Genomic DNA, 18927 nt, shown 5'->3' with positions numbered 1-18927 from the left:
GGGTCTGTGATATGGGGTCACCTGGAATCTATGGATATGTGACCCCAGGTGCAAGAGGGGAGTCACATTGGAGACTGTAGCCATGTGACTCCAGATGCAGAGCCAGAGACATGGGGTCAGAGTGGAGACTGTGGATGTGTGATGCCAGGTACCAGAAATGGGAGGAGTGTTAACCTGGAGACTGTGGATGTGTGAGACCAGGTGCATGAACTGGGAGGGGTTGCACCCTGGTGAATGTGGACGTGTGATCCAGCTTCAGGGTCTGTGAAGGGTGTCACTCTGGAGAATGTGGAAATCTGATCCTAGGGTTCCTCTCAAGTTGCAGCGGAGACCTCGGGATTCCTCTTGAGTTGCGTCAGGGGACTCAGAGCTCCCCTTTAGTTGCCGTGGGAATTCAGTTTTGCTCTCCAGTTACACCGTTGGACTCAGGGTTCCACTCGAGGCATGGCAAGGAACTTGTGTTCCTCTCAAATTGGGGGAGTACTCAGGGTTCTTCTCAACTTGTGGTGGGGCCTCCTCTCGAGTTTCCTCAGGGCAGTTCATCTCTAGCAGCGATGTGCAGGGTGGCTCCTGCCTTGTTGCAATGTGCGGGTGGCTACTCACTAGTTTTGGCATTACTAGTTTGGATTACTTCTCTCTAGTTGTGAAGGACGCCACTTGACTTACTTCAGAGAGCTTGTGTCTATTTGTGGCAGAGGAGCTTCTCTCTAGCTGTGATGTCCTGGTGGAATCCACCCTAGTTTTTCTGGGGGAATCAGCTTCTGTTTTGTCCAGGGAGACCTGCTATCATTATGGCCAGAGGCCCCTTTTTTTGTTATTGGCTAGGGCTCCTGTCAAATTGCAGCAGGGAACTCGGGGTGTCTCTTGAGTTATAGCAGGTGACTCAGGGTTCCTTTAGTGTTGTGGTAGAGCCTCCTCTCAAATTGCATTGGGGCAGGTCCTCTCTAGTAGCTCTGTGCAGGCTGGCCCCTGTCTAGCTGCAATGTACAGGAGGCTACTCTCTAGTTGAGGCATGGGGCTCCACTATAGTTGCAGTGGGGGTCCAGTCTTTATTTGTGGTGAGTCAGCTCCTCTCTAGTTGTCATTTGCAGACTCCTCTCTAGTTGTGTCAGAGGGGCTCCTCTTTAGTTGTGGCAGTTGGCTTCCTCTCTAGTTGTGGAAGAGTGCTCTTCTCAAATTGTGATGGGGGTGACTACTGTCTGGTTGTGATGTGAAGGGGCGCTTTTTCTAGTTTTGATGTGCATGAGGCTATTCTCTAGTTGTGGCAATGGGAGGCCTCTTTAGTTGTAGCACAGTGGGCTCCAGTCTGCTTTGGAAGGGGGCTTCTGTCTAATTGTGATGTGTGGGTATCCTCCTCTCTAATGGTGATGTTCAGGGGGAATTATCTCTAATTGTGGCAGGGGTCTCCTCTCTAGTTTTGGTGTTGGCCTCCTATTTTGTTATTATCCATGTGGGAGTTCCACTCTAGCTGTGATGTGCATGGGCACTTTTGCTAATTGTGATGAGTGGGGCATGCTCCCATCTACCTGCGGGAAGGCTGTCCACTCGAGCTGTGGCAGTGGTTCTCCACTCTAAATGCGATGTAAGGGAGGGTGGAGCACCTCTCTAGTTTTGGCGGTGTGCTCCTCTAGTTGCGCCTGAGGGTCAACTATCTAGTTGTGGTGTGTATTCAACTCTCCAGTTTTGGCGATTGGACTTCCCTCTAGTTGTGATGTGCCGGGGCGCTCCTCCCTAGGTGTGCTGTGCTTGGGGAAGTCCTCTTTAGCTGTGGAGTGGGAACTCCTGTCTTGTTGCATTATGCTGTGCTGCTCTTCTCAAGGTGCAGTTTTCTGGCTCATCTCTATTTGTGGTTTGACGGGGTACTCTCCAGTATTGGTTTAGAGCCTCCCTAGATGTGGTGTATGAAATTGCTACTCTCTAGGGGTGGGGTGTGGGGCCTCCTTTCTTCATGCGGTGTCTGGGTGGGCTCCTCTCTTATTGCAGTGTGTGGTCTTCTCTCTAGTTGTGGTGGGGGACTCCTCTCGAGTTTCATCAGGGGACTTGGTGTTCTTCTCTCGTTGAGGTGGTGCCTCCACTCGAGTTGTGGTATGGTGGTTCCTCTCTAGTAGCAATGTGCAGGGTGGTTTCTGTTTAGTTGCAATGTCTAGGTGGCTAGACTCCCTGCAGCATGGGGCTCCTCTCTAGCTGGTGTGGGGTCAATTCTTAGCTGTGTCGGTTCGGCTTCTCTCTAGTTGTGGTGTGCAGTCTCCTCTTGAGTTGTGTTAGGGATCTCTTCTCTGTTCATGGTGTGTGTGTGTGGGCACCTCTAGAGCTACAGTGGAGTGTTCCTCTCAAATTGGGAAGGGGGTTTCCTCTCTGGTAGCGATGTACACAGGCACTCTTTCCAGGTGTGATATTTGCAAGCCTGCTCTCTAAATTTGGTATGGCCCCTCCACTTTAGTTGTGGCATGGGAGCCTCCTCTCTAGTTGTGGAAGGAGACCTTTGTCTAAATGCAATGTGTGGGAATGCTCCTCTCAAGTGGTGATGTTCAGGGGGCTGCTCTCTGGTTGTGGCATGGGGTCTACTTTCTAGGTGTGGCAAGGTTATTCCTCTCTGATGGTAGTAGGGGGATGTACTTGATTTGTAGCAGGGGCTCATCTCCATTTGTGGTGGAGGGGACTCTCTCTAGGTGCAATGTCTAGGGTTTACTCTTCTGTTGTGGTGGGACACTCTCCAGTTTTGGCAGGTGAGATTCTCTTTCATTGTGGCCATGGGCTTCTCTTGAGCTGAAGCATAGGCCTCCTCTCAAGTTCAGGATGGGACTTGGGGCTCCTCTCTAATTGGGGTGCTGACTCCTCTGAGGGCTTTATGTAGGGGTTTGTTCTCTCTACTTTTGGAATTGGGATTCCTCACTAGTTTTCACGGGGTTCCTCCCATCTAGTTACAGGCTCATCTCAAGTACTTCAGGGACCTCGTCTATTTGCAGCAGAGGGGCTCTTCTCTATTTGCAGCAGAGGGGCTCTTCTCTAGGTGCAGTGTGCTGGAGGGGTCCTATCTAATTTTGGCAGGGGAATCCTCTCCAGTTTTGGTGGGGGTGGGGCGCCTAGCTTTGTCCCTAGGGAATCCTTCCTTGTGGCAGCACAGGGCTCCTCTCGAGATGCGGTGGGGGACTCAGAGATCCTCTCAAGTTGGGACAGGTGACTTGGGGTTCCTTTAGAGTTGTGGTGGGGCCTCCTCTTGGGCTGCATGGGCAGCTCCTCTCTAGTCGCGATTAGCAGGCTGCCTCCTGTCTACTTGTGATGTGCTGTACTGTATAGTTACAGCATGGGGCTCCACTTTAGTTGCAGTGGGGTCAACTGACGTTTTTGTTTCAGCTCCTCTCTAGTTGTGGTTTGAGGACTCCTCTCTAGTTGTGGCAGGGGAGGCCTCCTCTTTAGTTGTGGTATGGGGCTACTTCTCTTGTTGAGGTAGAGTTCTCATCTTGAATTGTGGTGGGGGTGGTTCCTCTTGGGAATCCTCTCGAGTTGCATCAGTGCTTGAGGCTCATCTTGATTTATGACGGGGAACTTGGTGTTCATCTCGAGTAGTAGCAGGGGAATTGGGCCTCTTCTCAAGTTGAAGTGGGTAACTCAGGGTTCCTGTCAAGTTTCAGTGGGAAACTCAGGATTCCTGTTGAGTTGTGATGGGGAACTCGGGGTTTGTCTCGAGGTGCAACCGGGGAGTCAGATCTTCTCTTGAGTCGAGGCAAGGAACTTGGGGTTCCTCTCTAGTTGCAACAGGGGACTTGGGTTTCCACTCGAGTTGTGGCTGGGAACACTGTGTTCCTCTCAAGTTGCAACACGAATCTTGGGGTTCCTTTCAAGTTACATCAGGGTACTCAGAGCTCCCCTTGAGTTATGGCAGGATCTCAGGGTTCCTCTCAAGTTGCAATGTGGGACTCAGGGTTCCACTTGAGCTGTGATGGGGAACTCAGTTTTCTTCTCAAGTTGGGGGGTTACCCATAGTTCCTCTCATGTTGTAACGGGGCCTTCTCTCATGATGTCTTGGGGTGACTGGTCTCTAGCAGGGATGTGCAGGTTGGCTTCTCTCTTGTTACAATGTGCAGGTGGCTGTTCACTAGTTTTGGCATGGGACTTTTCTCTAGTTAGGGTCGGGGTCAACTCTGTAGTTTTGGTGGGTTTGATTCTCTCCAGTTGTGGTCTGCAAGCTCGTGTCTAGTTGTGGAGTGAGGGTTGTCTCTATTAGCAGCAGAGGAGCTCCTCTCTATGTGTGATATCTAGCAGGCTCCTCTCGAGTTGTGATGGAGGGCTCCTCTTGAGTTATGGGGCTGTACCCTCTCTGGTTGGGGTATGGATGGCGCCCCAGGAAAGGCCCTCTCTACTTTTGGTGCTAGAGGTTCCTAACAAATATTAGTGGGCTTGGCTTCTCTATAGTTGTGAGGGACTCCACTCGATTTAATTCAGGGTGCTTGTTTCTATATGCTTCAGAGGGACTTCTCTCTAGGTGTGATGTCCTGGGGGACGCAACTCTATTTCTGCCTGGGGAATTCACTACGGTTTTGCCAGGGAGTCTCCTCTGTCATTGTGGCCAGGGTATCCTTTCTTGTTACAGCATAGTGTTCCAGTTGAATTGCAGTGGGGAACTTGGCATTTCTCTTGAATTTCAGCATGGGACTCAGGGTTCCTTTAAGTTGTGGTGGAGCCTCCTCTTGAATTGCACTGGGATAGATCCTCTAGAAGTGATGTGCAGGCTGGCTCCTGTCTTGTTGCAATTTGTGGGACTCTACTCTCTAGTTGCAGTGGGGATCCAGTCTTTATTTGTGGTGGGTCAGCTCCTCTCTAGTTGTCATTTGCAGACTCCTCTCTAGTTGTGGCAGAGGGGATCCTCCTTAGTTGTGTGGTTGGGCTCCTCTCTAATTGCAGTAAAGAGCTCTTCTCAAATTTGATGGATGTAGCTCCTCTCTGGTTGTAATGTGAAGGGGTGCTTTTTCTAGTTGCCACGTGCAGGAGGCTACTCTCTAGCTGTGTCAGTGGGTGTTTTCTTTAGTTGTGGTATGGTGGGCTCCTCTCTACTCGTGGCAGGGGACTTCTGTCTAATTGTGATATGTGGGTATGCTCCTTTCTAATGGGGGGCTTATCTTTAGTTGCAGCAGGGGTCTCCTCTTTACTGGTAGTGTTGGCTTCCTCTTTCATTATGATCCGTGTGGGAGTTCCACTCTAGATTTGATGTGCATGGGCACTTTTCTCTAACTGTGATGTGTTGGGCATGCTCCTATCTATCTGTGCAAGGGATCCTATCTGTCTACCTATCTGCGCTCCTATCTATCTATCCACTCTAGTTATGGCAGTGGTGCTCCACTCCAGTTGTGACTTAAGGTGGGGGTGGCACCTCTGTAGTTGTGGTGATATGCTCCTTACTAGTTATGCCTGAATGTCAACTATCTAGTTGTGGTATATATTCAACTCTCTAGTTTTGGTGGTTGGGCTTCACTCTAGTTGCGATGTGCTGGGGTGGTCCTACCTAGCTGTACTCTTCCGGGGGTTGTCCTCTCTAGTTGTGGCGTGGGAACTTCTGTCTTGCTGCATTATACTGTGCTGCTCCTCTCTAGGTGCAGTTTGCTATTCATCTCTATTTGTGGTTTGAGTGGCTACTCTCTAGTATTGGAGTGGATCCTCCTCTCTAGATGTGGTGTGCAAGACTGCTTCTCTCTAGGGGTGGGGTGCAGGGCCTCCTTTCTTCATGTGGTGTCTGGTTGGGCTCCTTTGTTTCAGTGTGTGGGCTCCTCTCTAGTTGTGGTGGGGGACTCCAATCGAGTTGCGTCATGGGAATTGTTGTTCCTCTTGAGTTGAGGTAGGGCCTCCACTGAAGTTTTTGGGGGTGTGTGGCTCCTCTGTAGTAGCAGTGTGCAGGGTGGCTTCTGTTTAGTTGTGATGTGTGGGTGGCTAAACTACCTGTGGCATGGGGCTTCTCTCTAGTTGGTGTGGGGCATCAACACTTAGTTGTGTCGGGTGGGCTTCTCCCTAGTTGTGGTGTCCAGGCTCCTTTCAAGTTGTGTTAAGGGGGGTTTTCTCTAGTTGCGGTGTTGGGGGGCCCCTCTAGAGTTGTGGTGGAGTGTTCCTCTTGAATTGTGGTGGAGGCTTGCTCTCTGGGAGTGGTTTGCACAGGCACTCTTTCCAGGTGTGATATCCGCAAGCCTACTCTCTAATTTTGGCATGGCCCCTCCTCTTTAGTTGTTGTGTGTGTGTCTTCTCTCTTGTTTTGGCAGGAGACTTCTGTCTAATTGTAATGTGCTGGAGTGTTCCTCTCAAGTGTCGATGTTCAGGGAACTGCTCTCTATTTGTGGTGTGTGATCTACTTGCTAGTTTTGGCAAGTTTGTTTCTCTCTGACATTTGTAGGGGCATCTACGGGACCTGCAGGAGCGAGCCCATCTCTTTTTGCTGTGGAGGTGGCCCTCTCTAGATGCAATGTCCAGAGTCTCCTCTTTAGCTGTGGTAGGGGGGATACTCTAGTTTTGGCAGATGGGCTCCTCTCTCATTGTGGCATGGGCTTATCTTGAGTTGTGGCATAGGCCTCCTCTCAAATTCAGGAGGGGTTTGGAGGCTCCTCTCTCATTGCAGGGTGGCTCATCTGGGGTTCTCTGTGGGGTGGGTATTAGCTCTACTTGTTGTTTGGGGGTCCTAACTAGTTTTCACAGGGTTGCTCTGCTCTACTTGTAATGGGCTCCTCTCAAATTACTTTAGTGTCTTCATCACTGTTTGCGGCACAGGAGCTCCTCTTTAGGTGCAATGTGCCAGAGGGCTCCTCTCTGGTTTTGGCAGGGGAATCCTCTCCAGTTTTAGTGGGGGGTGGGGCTCCTAGCTTTGTCGCTGGGGGCTCCTTCCTTGTGATGGCAAAGAACTCCAGTCGAGTTGTGGTGGAGGGCTCAGTGTTCCTCTCGAGTTGTGACAGGTAACTTAGGGTTCCTTTAGAGTTGTGGAGGGCTGTTCTCTCAAGCTGCGTGAGGCAGCTCCTCTCTACCAGCAATTAGCAGGCTGGCTCCTGTCTACTTGTGATGTGTGGTAGGCTACTGTATAATTACAGCATGGGGTTCCACTCTAGTTGCAGTGGGGGTCAACTGACATTTTTGTTTCTGCTCCCATCTAGTTGTGATTTGCAGACCCATTTACAGTTGCGGCAGGGTGAGTGGGGGCTCCTCTTTAGTTGTGGTATAGGGATTCCTCTCTAGATGTGGTAACACACTCTTCTTGGACTGTGGTGAGGGTGCCTCTTCTCTGCTTGTGATGTGAAAGGGCACTTTTTCCAGTTGTGAGTTGAAGGAATATGCTCTAATTGTGGCAAGGGACGTCCTCTGTTTTTGTGGTGTGCTGGCCTCTTCTCTGCTCATAGCAAGGGGCTTATGTTTAGCTGTGATGTGTTGGTGTGCTTCTCTCTAGTGGTGATGATCAGTGAAATTAATGTCTAATTCCCATGGGGTTCTCCCCTCTAGTTGGGGTGTGGGATTTCTTTCTTATTATGATCTGAGTGAAAGCTCCTCTCTAGTTGTGGAGGCCTTTTCTCTAGTTGTGTTGTGCAGGCTCCTCTCTAGTTGTGGAGGGGTGTTTCTTTTTAGTTGTGACAGTGGGCTTTAAGCTAGCTGCAGGGTGCATGAGGCTCTCAACTTGTGGCTGGGGGTCCTCTCCAGTTGTAGCATGAGTCACCTCTTAAGTTGCTGCAGGGGGCACCTCTTGAGTTTTGGTGGGGGGGCTCATCTGTAATTGGAGATGGAAATGGCAACCAACTTCAGTACTTATGCCTGGAAAATCCCATGGATGGAGGAGCCTGATAGGCTATAGTCCATGGAGTTGCAAAGAATCGGACATTACTGAGCAAATTCACTTTCACTTTTCATCATAGTGACTAAGATGGTAAAGAATCTGCCTGGGATGCAGAAGACCTGAGTTTGATCCCTGGGTCAGGAAGATTCCCTGGAGAAGTGCAGGCAACTCACTCTGGCATTCTTGCCTGTAGAATCCCATGGACAGAAGAGCCTGGCTAGCTACACAGTCCATGGCATCACAAAGAGTTGGAGACAACTGAGCAGCTAACACAGTCATCTGTAATTGTGGTGGGGGACTCCTTTCCAGCTGTGGCATGGTGCCTCCTTTCTAGCTGTGTTGTGCTGGTGAGCCTCCCTTAAGTTTCAGTGGGCAGCTCCTTTCTAGGTGTGATGGTGGACTCATCTATAGCTGTAATATGGGGGCCTCTTTCTAGTTGCAGTGTGCAGGCTCCTCTCTAGTTGTAGTGAGATGCTCTTCTTTAGTTGGGATGTCTGTGGGGATTCCTCTCTCATTGCGATATGCAGGGGGGTCTTGTCTCTAGTTGTAGTGTGAGACTTGTCTCTCTGCAGTGAATGGGCTCCTCTCTAGATGTGGTGTTAGGAGGGGCTCCTCTCCAGTTGTGGATGGGGGCTTCTCTCGAGTTGGGTCGAACATCTCTAGAGTTTTCACAGGGTACTTGGAACTCCTCTTGAGATGTGATTGTGTCTCCTGTAACATTTGCCATGTGGGGGGCTTCAGGGCAAGGGGTCTTCTCTACTTTTAGTGCTATGGGTTCCTAATTCATTTTTGTGGGGTTTACCCCCTCTAGTTGTGATGGGTGGTCAACTCTCTAGTTGTGGTGAGGGAGCTCCTCCCTAGTTGCATTGGGCAGGGCTTTTCTTCAACAGTTACAGTGTGTATGGGGCTCTTCTCCACATAAGAAATGCAGGCTTCTCTGGAGTTTCGGTAGGAGGCTTGTTTATTGTTAAGGCGGGTTCCTCTCTAAGTCTAATTCCAGGTGCTCCTGTTTAGCTGTGGGAGGCTTCTCTCTCTAGTGGTGGCAGGGTGCAACTTTCTTACTGTGACAAAGGACTCCAAGCTAGCTGCATTGTTCATGGGGCTCTAGAGTTGTAGTTGTGGTGGTGGGCTCCTTTTTATTTGTCTCTGGAGGCACATGTCATTTTGCTGTGGGGGCTTGGGGCTCCTCTAAAAGCAGGCAGCAGATCTTGTTGAGATGAAACAGGGGCCTCCTCTGGAGTTTCTGTGGGAGGGCTCCTCTCTAATGGTTCTTGGGGACTCCTCTCTACCCGTGGCATGAGGGTTTCTTTCTAGTTGTGGTGTGCTGGCGAGCTCCTCTTGAGTGATTGCTCCCTTCTATCTCTGGTGTGCTGGTGGGCTACTCTCCAGTTCTGGTGTGCAGGCTCCTTTCTAGCTATGGTGAGGGTCTCTTTAGTTGCAACATCTGAGGTGAGTCCTCTCTCACTGCAATGTGCAAAAGCCCCCTTTATTATTGTGGTGGGGTAGCTCACCGATATTTGCCACAGTGTGATTCCTCTCTATGTATGATGTGTGGGGGCATCCTCTTGCATTGTGTCCAGTGGATTTTCTCGAGTAGTGGTGGAGTGCTCTTCTTGAGTTTTGGCCATGGACTCGGGGCTTTTCTCGAGTTTCAGTGGTCCCTTCTCTTAGGTTGTGATGGGCATCTACAGGTGGGTCCTCTCTTCTTAGAACAATAGGTTTTCCTCACAAATTTTAGGCTGGTTGCTCCTCTCTACTTGTGAGGGCCTCTTCTCGGTTTACTTCAGGGGGCTCCCTTCTGTTTGTGGCAGAGGAGCCCCTCTCTATGTGTGATGTCTTGGTGGACTCCTCTCTACTTGTGGTCGGGGAAACCTCTTCAGTTTTGGTGGAGGTCTCCTCTGTCGTTGTGGCCAGTGACTCCTCTTGTGTTGCAGCAAAGAACTCTGTGGTACGTCTCTGTTGCCTTGGGCAGTGGTGTTTCTCAGTCACTGCAGTATGCAGGGGACTCTATACATGTGTGGTGTGCAGACTCCTCTCTCATTTTGGCATGTGGTCAACAAGCTAGCTGTGGCCGGGGGCTCTCTCTAGTTGCGCTGTACTAGGAGTTTCTCTCTAGTTGTGGTGTGCTGCTTCTTCAAGTTGTTGCAGTCATTATTCTAGTTGCTGTGGGCAAGGTGCTACTCTCTAGTTGAGGTGGGTTATCCAATCTAGTTTTATCCAGAAGGCTCCTCTCTAGTTGCAGTGGGGGTCAACTCTCTAGTTGTGGTTCTTGGTTAAATCACTACTTGTGGTGGGCATCCCCTCTCTGTTGCATTGGGCAGGGCTTTTCCTCATAGTTGTGATGCATGGTGGGGCTGTTCTCCAGATGTGGTCTGTGGGCGCCTCTCTAGTTGTGGCGAGCTGCACTTCTCTAGTTGTGCCATGGGTGCTCCTCTCTTGTAATGATGTGTGCCTGGGCTCCTCTTTGTGGTGGCATGTTGCTCCTCTCTAGTTGTGCTGAGGTCTTAGCTCAGTTTCCCATGAGAGCTCCTATTGAGTTGAGGCAAGGGACTCAGAGCTCCTCTAGGTTTCTGGTGGTGCCTCCTCTTGAGTTGCAGCAGGGGACTCCGGGTCCTTTAGAGTTGAAGCAGGAAGCTCAGGGTTCCTCTTGAGTTGCACCAGGGGAATCGGGGCTCCTCATGAGCTGGAGTGGATATTCTGTGTTCCTCTCAGTTACAGTGCACAACTTGAATTTCGTCTCTAGTTGCCATGGAAGGCTTCTCTTGATTTTGTGGCAGGGGCCTCAGAGTTCCTTTCAAGTTGTGGTGAGAACACCATTATTCTCCAGTTGCAGCATGGAACTCAGGGTTCCACTCGAGCCATGGGGGGAACTTGGCATTCCTCTCGAGTTGAGGGGTACGCAGGGTTCCTCTCTAGTTGTGGTGGGGCTCCCTCCCAAGTTACAGTGGGGCCTCCTCTTGAATTGCCTTGGGGAGGCTCACCTCTAGCAAGGATGTGAAGGGTAGTCCTGTTTTGTTGCAATGTGTGGGTGGCTGGTCACTAGTTTTGACATTTGTCTTTTCTCTAGTTGTTTTCAGAGTAAACTCTGTAGTTGTGGTGGGTTCGATTCTCTCTAGTTGTGGTGTGAGGTTCATCTCTATTAGCAGCAGAGGGGCTACTCTCTCTGTGTGAGGTCTAGAGGGCTCTTCTTGAGTTGTGGGGCTGTGCCCTCTCTGGTTAGGGTGTGGGAATTTCCACGGGGTAGATCCTCTGTAATTTTGGCGCTAGGGGTTCCTTGCTAATAGTGGGGTTGCTTCTCTCTAGTTGTGAGGGACTCCACCCAACTTACTTCAGGGAGCTCATCTGTATGTGTGGTAGAGGGGCTTCTCTCTAGGTGTGATATTCTGGGGTGTCCACTCTGCTTGTGCCAGGGGAATTCACTTCACTATCACACTAGGACCACAGCCTTGTCTAACTCAATGAAACCAAGCCATGCCTGTGGGGCAACCCAAGACGGGAGGGTCATGGTGGAGAAGTCTGACAGAATGTGGTCCACTGGAGAAGGGAATGGCAAAGCCACTTCAGTATTCTTGCCTTGAGAACCCCATGAACAGTATGAAAAGGCAAAGTGAAAGGATACCAAAAAAGGAACTCCCCAGGTCATTAGGTGCCCAATATGCTACTGGAGATCAGTGGAGAAATAACTCCAGAGAGAATGAAGGGATGGAGCCAAAGCAAAAACAATACCCAGCTGTGGATGTGACTGGTGATGGAAGCAAGATCCTATGCTATAAAGAGCAATATTGCATAGGAACCTGGAATGTCAGGTCCATGAATCAAGGAAATTGGAAGCGGTCAAACAAGAGATGGCAAGGGTGAACGTCGAAATTCTAGGAATCAGCGAACTAAAATGGACTGGAATGGGTGAATTTAACTCAGATGACCATTATATCTACTACTGCAGGCAGGAATCCTCAGAAGAAATGGACTAGCCATCATGGTCAACAAAAGAGTCCAAAATGCAGTACTTGGATGCAATCTCAAAAATGACAGAATGATCTCTGTTCGTCTCCAAGGCAAACCTTCAATATCACAGGTATCCAAGTCTATGCCCCAACCAGCAACGCTGAAGAAGCTGAAGTTGAATGGTTTTATGATGACTTATGAGACCTTTTAGAACTAACACCCCAAAAAGGTGTCCTTTTCATTATAGGGGACTGGAATGCAAAAGTAGGAAGTCAAGAAACACCTGGAGTAACAGGCATATTTGGCCTTGGAATGTGGAATGAAGCAGGGCAAAGACTAATAGAGTTTTGCCAAGAAAATGCACTGGTCATAGCAAACACCCTCTTCCAACAACACAAGAGAAGACTCTACACATGGACATCACCAGATGGTCAACACCGAAATCAGATTGATTATATTCTATGCAGCCAAAGATGGAGAAGCTCTATACAGTCAGCAAAAACAAGACCAGGAGCTGACTGTGGCTCAGATCATGAACTCCTTATTACCAAATTCAGACTTAAATTGAAGAAAGTAGGGAAAACCGCTAGACCACTCAGGTATGACCTAAATAAAATCCCTTATGATTATACAGTGGAAGTGAGAAATAGATTTAAGGGCCTAGATCTGAAAGATAGAGTGCCTGATAACTATGGAATGAGGTCCGTGACATTGTACAGGAGACAGGGATCAAGACCATCCCCATGGAAAAGAAATGCAAAAAAGCAAAATGGCTGTCTGGGGAGGCCTTACAAATAGCTGTGAAAAGAAGAGAGGCAAAAAGCAAAGGAGAAAAGGAAAGATATAAGCATCTGAGTGCAGAGTTCCAGAGAATAGCAAGAAGAGATAAGAAAGCCTTCTTCAGCGATCAATGCAAAGAAATAGAGGCAAACAACAGAATGGGAAAGACTAGAGATCTATTCAAGAAAATTAGAGATACCAAGGGAACATTTCATGCAAAGATGGGCTCGATAAAGGACAGAAATGGTATGGACCTAACAGAAGCAGAAGATATTTAGGAGAGGTGGCAAGAATACACAGAAGAACTGTACAAAAAGATCTTCATGAGCCAGATAATCATGATGATGTGATCACTAATCTAGAGCCAGACATCCTGAAATGTGAAGTCAAGTGGGCCTTAGAAAGCATCACTATGAACAAAGCTAGTGGAGGTGATGGAATTCCAGTTGAGCTGTTTCAAATCCTGAAAGATAATGCTGTGAAAATGCTGCACTCAATATGCCAGCAAATTTGGAAAAGTCAGCAGTGGCCACAGGACTGGAAAAGGTCAGTTTTCATTCCAATTCCAAAGAAAGGCAATGCCAAAGAATGCTCAAACTACCGGACAATTGCACTCATCTCACATGCTTGTAAAGTAATGCTCAAAATTCTCCAAACGAGGCTTCAGCAATATGTGAACCATGAACTCCCTGATGTTCAAGCTGGTTTTAGAAAGGCAGAAGAACCAGAGATCAAATTGCCAACATCTGCTGGATCATGGAAAAAGCAAGAGTATTCCAGAAAAAACATCTATTTCTGCTTTATTGACTATGCCAAAGTCTTTGACTGTGTGGATCAAAAGAAACTGTGGAAAATTCTGAAAGAGATGGGAATACCAGACCACCTAACCTGCCTCTTGAGAAATCTGTATGCAGGTCAGGAAGCAACAGTTAGAACTGGACATGGAACAACAGACTGGTTCCAAATAGGAAAAGGAGTACGTTAAGGCTGTATATTATCACCCTGCTTATTTAACTTATATGCGGAATACATCATGAGAAATGCTGGACTGGAAGAAACACAAGCTGGAATCAAGATTGCAGGGAGAAATATCAATAACCTCAGATATGCAGATGACACCACTCTTATGGTAGAAAGTGAAGAGGAGCTAAAGAGCCTCTTGATGAAAGTGAAAGAGGAGAGAGCGAAGAAGCTGGCTTAAAGCTCAACATTCAGAAAATGAAGATCATGGTATCCGGTCCCATCACTTCATGGGAAATAGATGGAGAAACAGTGGAAACAGTGTCCGATTTTATTTTTTGGGGCTCCAAAATCACTGCAGATGGTGACCGCAGCCATGAAATTAAAAGACGCTTACTCCTTGGAAGAAAAGTTATGACCAATCTAGATAGTATATTCAAAAGCAGAAACATTACTTTGCAGACTAAGGTCCGTCTAGTCAAGGCTATGGTTTTTCCTGTGGTCATGTATGGATGTGAGAGTTGGGCTGTGAGGAAGGCTGAGCGCCGAGGAATTGATGCGTTTGAACTGTGGTGTTGGAGAAGACTCTTGAGAGTCCCTTGGACTGCAAGGAGATCCAACCAGTCCATTCTGAAGGAGATCAGCCCTGGGATTTCTTTGGAAGGAATAATGCTGAAGCTGAAACTCCAGTACTTGGCCACCTCATGTGAAGAGTTGACTCATTGGAAAAGACTCTGATGCTGGAAGGGATATGGGGCAGGAGAAGAAGGGGACGACCGAGGATGAGATGGCTAGATGGCACCATGGACTCAATGGATGTGAGTCTGAGTGAACTCCAGGAGATGGTAATGCACAGGGAGGCCTGGCTTGCTGTGATTCATGGGGTCACAAAGAGTCGGACACAACTGAGTGACTGAACTGAACTGAATGACTGGGGGGTTCCTATGTCATTTTCTACGGTCTCCTGTCTTGTTACAGCACAGGGCTCCTGCAGAACTGCAGCAGGGAACTCGGGGTTCCATTTGAATTGCAGCAGGTGACTCAGGGTTCCTTTAGACTTGTGCTGGAGCCTCCTCTCTAACTGCAGTTAGAGAGATCATCTCTAGTAGTGATGTGCAGGCTGGCTCCTGTCTAGTGGCAATAACTAGGCTCCTCTTTAGTTGCAGCATGGGCCTCCACTCTAGTTGCAGTGGGTTTCCACTCTTCATTTGTGGTGGGTCAGCTCCTCTCTAGTTTTTCTTTGCAGACTCCTCTCTAGTTGTGGTAGGGGGGGCTCCTCTTTGGTTGCGGTATTTGTGCTCCTCTCTAGTTGTGGTAGTGTGCTCTTCTCGAATTGTGATGGGGCTGGCTCCTCTTCGGTGTGATGGGAAAGGGCACTTTTTCTAGTTGTGATGTGCAGGCTACTCTCAAGTTGTGGCAGTGGGAGTCCTCTTTCGTTGTAGCATGGTGGGCTCCTCTCTACTATGGCAGGGGTCTTCTGTCTAACTGGGATGTGTGGGCATGCTCCTCTCTAACGGTGATGTTCAGGGGGGCTTATATCTATCTGAAGCAGGGGTAGCCTCTCTAGTTGTGGTGTTGGCCTCCCCTTTTGTTATGATCTGTGTGGGAGTTCCACTCTAGTTTTGATGTGCATAGGCAATTTTATCTAATTGTGATGTGTGTGGCAGGCTCCTATCTACCTGTGGCAGGGGTGTCTACTCCAGTTGCGTCAGTGGTTCTAGATTCTAGATGCAATATGTGGGGGGTACCTCTGTAGTTTTGGCGGTGTGCTCCTCAATAGTTGCACCTGAGTGTCAAATACCTAGTTGTGGTGTGTATTCAACTCTGTTTTGGTGGTTGGGCTTCTCTCTAGTTGTGATGTGCAGGGTGCTCCTCCCTAGATGTGCTGTGCCTGGGGGAGTCCTCTCTATTTGTGGAGTTGTAACTCCTGTCTTGTTGCTTTATGCTGTGTGGCTCTTCTCTAGGTGCAGTTTGCTGGCTAACTGCAAACTGTTGCTTGAGGGGCTACTCTCTGGTAGTGGTGTGGAGCCTCTTCTCAAGATGTGGTGTGCAAATTTGCTCCTCTCTAGTTCCAGGGCCTGGGTCCTCCTTTCCACATGCAATGTCTGGGTGGGCTCCTCTCTTGTTGCAGTGAGTGGACTCCTCTCTAGTTCGGCAGGAGACTCCTCTGGAGTTACATCAGGGGTCTTAGTGTTCCTCTCGAGGTGAGGTGGGGCCTCCTTTCTGGTGGCAGGGTGGCCCTCTCTAGTAGCAGTGTGCAGGATGGCTTCTGTTTAGTTGCGGTGTGTGGGTGGCCACACTACCTGCAGCATGCGGATCCTCTCTAGCTGGTGTGGAGTGTCAACTTTTAATTACGTCAGGTGAGCTCCTCTCTAGTTGTGTTGAGATTCCTTCTTTAGTTGTGGAGGGTTGATCCTCTCCAGTGGCAGTGGGCTCTAAGTTTGTTTCAGGGTGCATAACGTTCTCGACTTGAGGCTACAGCTCCTCTTTAGCTGTAGTGAGAGGAATCTCTCGAGTTACTGTAGGGGACATCTCTTGAGATTTTGTGTGGTGCTTATCTGTAATTTTGGTGGTGGACTCCTCTCTAGCTGTGGTGTGGGGCTGCCTTTCCAGTTGTGGTGTGCTGGTGATCTCCTCTTCAGCTTCAGTGGACAGCTCTCTGATGCTGAGGCTTTTATTCAATAGTTGTGGTGTGTATGTGGCTCTTCTCCACATGAGGAATGCAGGCTCTTCTGGAGTTGTAGCAGAAGGCTGGTGTATTGTCATGCAAGCAGGCTCCTCTCTGTCAATTTCCAGGGGCTCCTGCCTAGTTTTGGGGGGCTTCTCTCTAGTTGTGATGTTCAGGCTCCTCTCTAGTGGTGGCAGGGTGCAACTTTCTTATTGTGGCGATGGACTCCAAGCTAGTTGCAGTATTCACAGGGCTCTCGAGTTGTGGTGGGGGCCCTCTTTGTACTTGCGGTGGTGGGCTCCTCTCTATTTGTCTCAGGAAACACATATCAATTTGCCGTGGGGGCTTGGGCTCCTCCAAAAGAAGGCAGTGAATCCTGTTGAGATGAAGCAGGTGGCTCCTCTCAAGTTTCAGTGGCAGACTCTCTAATTGTGGCTGGGGACTCGTCTCCATGTGTGGCATGGGGGTTTCTTTCTAGTTGTATTCTGGTGAGCTCCACTAAAGTGTCAGTGGGGGCTCCACTCTAGTTGTGTGTGGGGGTTTTCTCCAGCTGTGATATGGCTGCCCCTTTGTAGTTGTGGTGTGCTGGTGGTCTACTCTCTAGTTCTGGTGTGTGGGCTCCTTTCTAGTTATGGTGTTGTTCTCTTTAGTTGCAATATCTGAGGGGAGTTCTCTCTCATTGCGATGTGCAGGGGCCTTTTTTCTTGTTGTGGTTGGGGCACTCATCTATAACTGCCGCAGAGCGACTCATCTCTAGGTACTATATCTGGGCACATCCTTTCGTATTGTGGTCTGTGACTTCTCTCAAGTATCAGCAGCATCCTCCTCTTGAGTTGTGACAGTGGGCTTATGGCTCCTCTAGAGTTGCAGTTGTCACTGCTCTTATATTCTGCTGGGTGGTTGTGCAGGGTGGTCCTCTCCTCTTTTGGCACTGGGTTTTTCTCACAAATTTTTGTATGGTTGCTCCTTTCTATTTGTGAGGGCCTCCTCTTAAGTTACTTCGGGGGGTTCATCTCTATCTACAGCAGAGGCATTCCTATCTATGTGTGATGTCTTGGTGGGCTTCTCTCTACTTGTGGTGAGGGAAACTTCCCCAGTTTTGGTGGTGGTGGTGGTGGGGTCCTCTGTCATTGTGGCCAGTGGCTCCTCTCATGTTTCAGCAAAGGACTCGGTAGTTCCTCTCTAGTTGCCTTGGGTAGTGGTGTTTCTCAATCATTGTGGTATGTGTGGGACTCTTCTCCAGATGTGGTGTGCAGGCTCCTCTCTACTTGTGGCAAACTGCACTTATCTAGTTGTTCCATGGGAGCTCCTCTCTGGATGTGATGTCCGGAAGGCTCCTCTCTCATTGAGGACAATGGCTTTTCTCGAGTTTCATTGTAGGGCTCCTCCAGATCCACAAGGTACTCGGGTCTCCTTTTGAGTTGCGATTGTGCCTCCTCTCGCGTTTGTCATGTGGGGGACTCCATGGTGAGGGGTCTTTTCTTTTAGTGCTAGGGGTTTTTCAATAACTTTGGAGGCGTTTACCCTCTCTAGTTGTGATGGGTGGTCAAGTCTCTAGTTGGGTTGAGGGAGCGCTTGTCTAGTTGCATTGGGTGGGGCTTTTCTGTAACAGTTACAGGATGTATGGGGCTCTTCTCCGCCTAAGGAATGTAGTCTCCTCTAGAGTTGTGGCAGGAGGCTTGTGTATTGTTGTGCTGGCGAGCTCTTCCTGAAGTTGAATTCCAGTGGCTCCTGTCTAGTTGTGCAGGTCTTCTCTCTAGTTTTGATGTGCAGGCTCCTCTGCAGTTGTGGCAGGGTTCAAGTTTCTTGTTGTGGCAGGACACTCCAAGATAGCTGCGGTGTTCATTGGGCTCTCAAGTTGTGGTGGTTGCATCTCTGTACTTGCGGTCATGGGCTCCTTTCTAATAGTCTCAATAGGCACATATCAATTTGTTGTGGGGCCTTGGGGCTGCTCTAAAGTTATGCAGCTGATCCTGTTGAGATGAAGTAGGGGGCTCCTCTCCAGTTTCAGTGGTGGGCTCCTCTCTAGTTGTGGTTGGGGACTCCTCTCTACCTGTTGGTTGGGGGTTGCTTTATAGTTGTGGTGTGCTGGTGAGCTCCTGTTGAGTATCAGTGGGATCTCCTTTTTAGCTGTGGTGGGGGAATATCTCTAGCTGTGGTGTGGCTGCTCCTTTCTAGTTCTGGTGTGCTGCTCTCTAGTTGTGGTGTGCTGGCTCCTTTTTAGTTGTGGTGAGGGGCACAAGTGGGACAGCTATGATGTTGCACAAGTGTGGGCAACTGCGACAGTGCACAAGCGCGGCCAAGAGGAGCTACCCCATGCCCAAGGTCAGGGGCGGCGACCGGGAGGAGCTACCCCACGCCTGAGGTCAGGGGCGGTGGCTGGGAGGAGCTACCCCATGTCCGAGGTAAGGAGAAGTGGCTGCACTTTGTTGGAGCAGCCGTGAAGAGATACCCTACATCCAAGGTAAGAGAAAACCAAGTAAGATGGTAGGCACTGAAAGAGGGCATCAGAGGGCAGACAGACTGAAACCATAATCACAGACAACTAGCCAGCTGATCACATGGACCACAGCCTTGTCTAACTCAATGAAACTAAGCCATGCCATGTGGGGCCACCCAAGATGGCTGGGTCATGGTGGAGAGGTCTGACAGAATGTGGTCCACTGGAGAAGAAAATGGAAAACCACTTCAGTATTCTTATCTTGAGAACTCCATGAACAGTATGAAAAGGCAAAAAGATAGGACAATGAAAGATGAACTGACATGGGTTTGAGTGGAC

General features: G+C 49.2%; 1 protein-coding gene across 1 annotated transcript in view; it reads left to right on the top strand.

Annotated features, from left to right (window-relative positions):
• The window catches only part of LOC138097431 (alpha-1,6-mannosyl-glycoprotein 4-beta-N-acetylglucosaminyltransferase-like), a 48581-nt gene extending 30069 nt beyond the window's left edge, over positions 1–18512 (top strand). The window contains exon 4 of the mRNA XM_068993586.1: positions 18373–18512. Within this exon, the coding sequence (XP_068849687.1) occupies positions 18373–18512 (140 nt within the window). The remainder of the gene's footprint in view (positions 1–18372) is intronic.
• The last annotated feature ends 415 nt before the right edge of the window (positions 18513–18927 follow it).

This window comes from Capricornis sumatraensis, chromosome 2 (assembly GCF_032405125.1).
Source record: "Capricornis sumatraensis isolate serow.1 chromosome 2, serow.2, whole genome shotgun sequence".
NCBI classification, from domain to species: domain Eukaryota; kingdom Metazoa; phylum Chordata; class Mammalia; order Artiodactyla; family Bovidae; genus Capricornis; species Capricornis sumatraensis.
The sequence above is the reverse complement of the archived record's forward strand: the minus strand, read 5'-3'. Positions and strand labels throughout refer to the sequence as shown.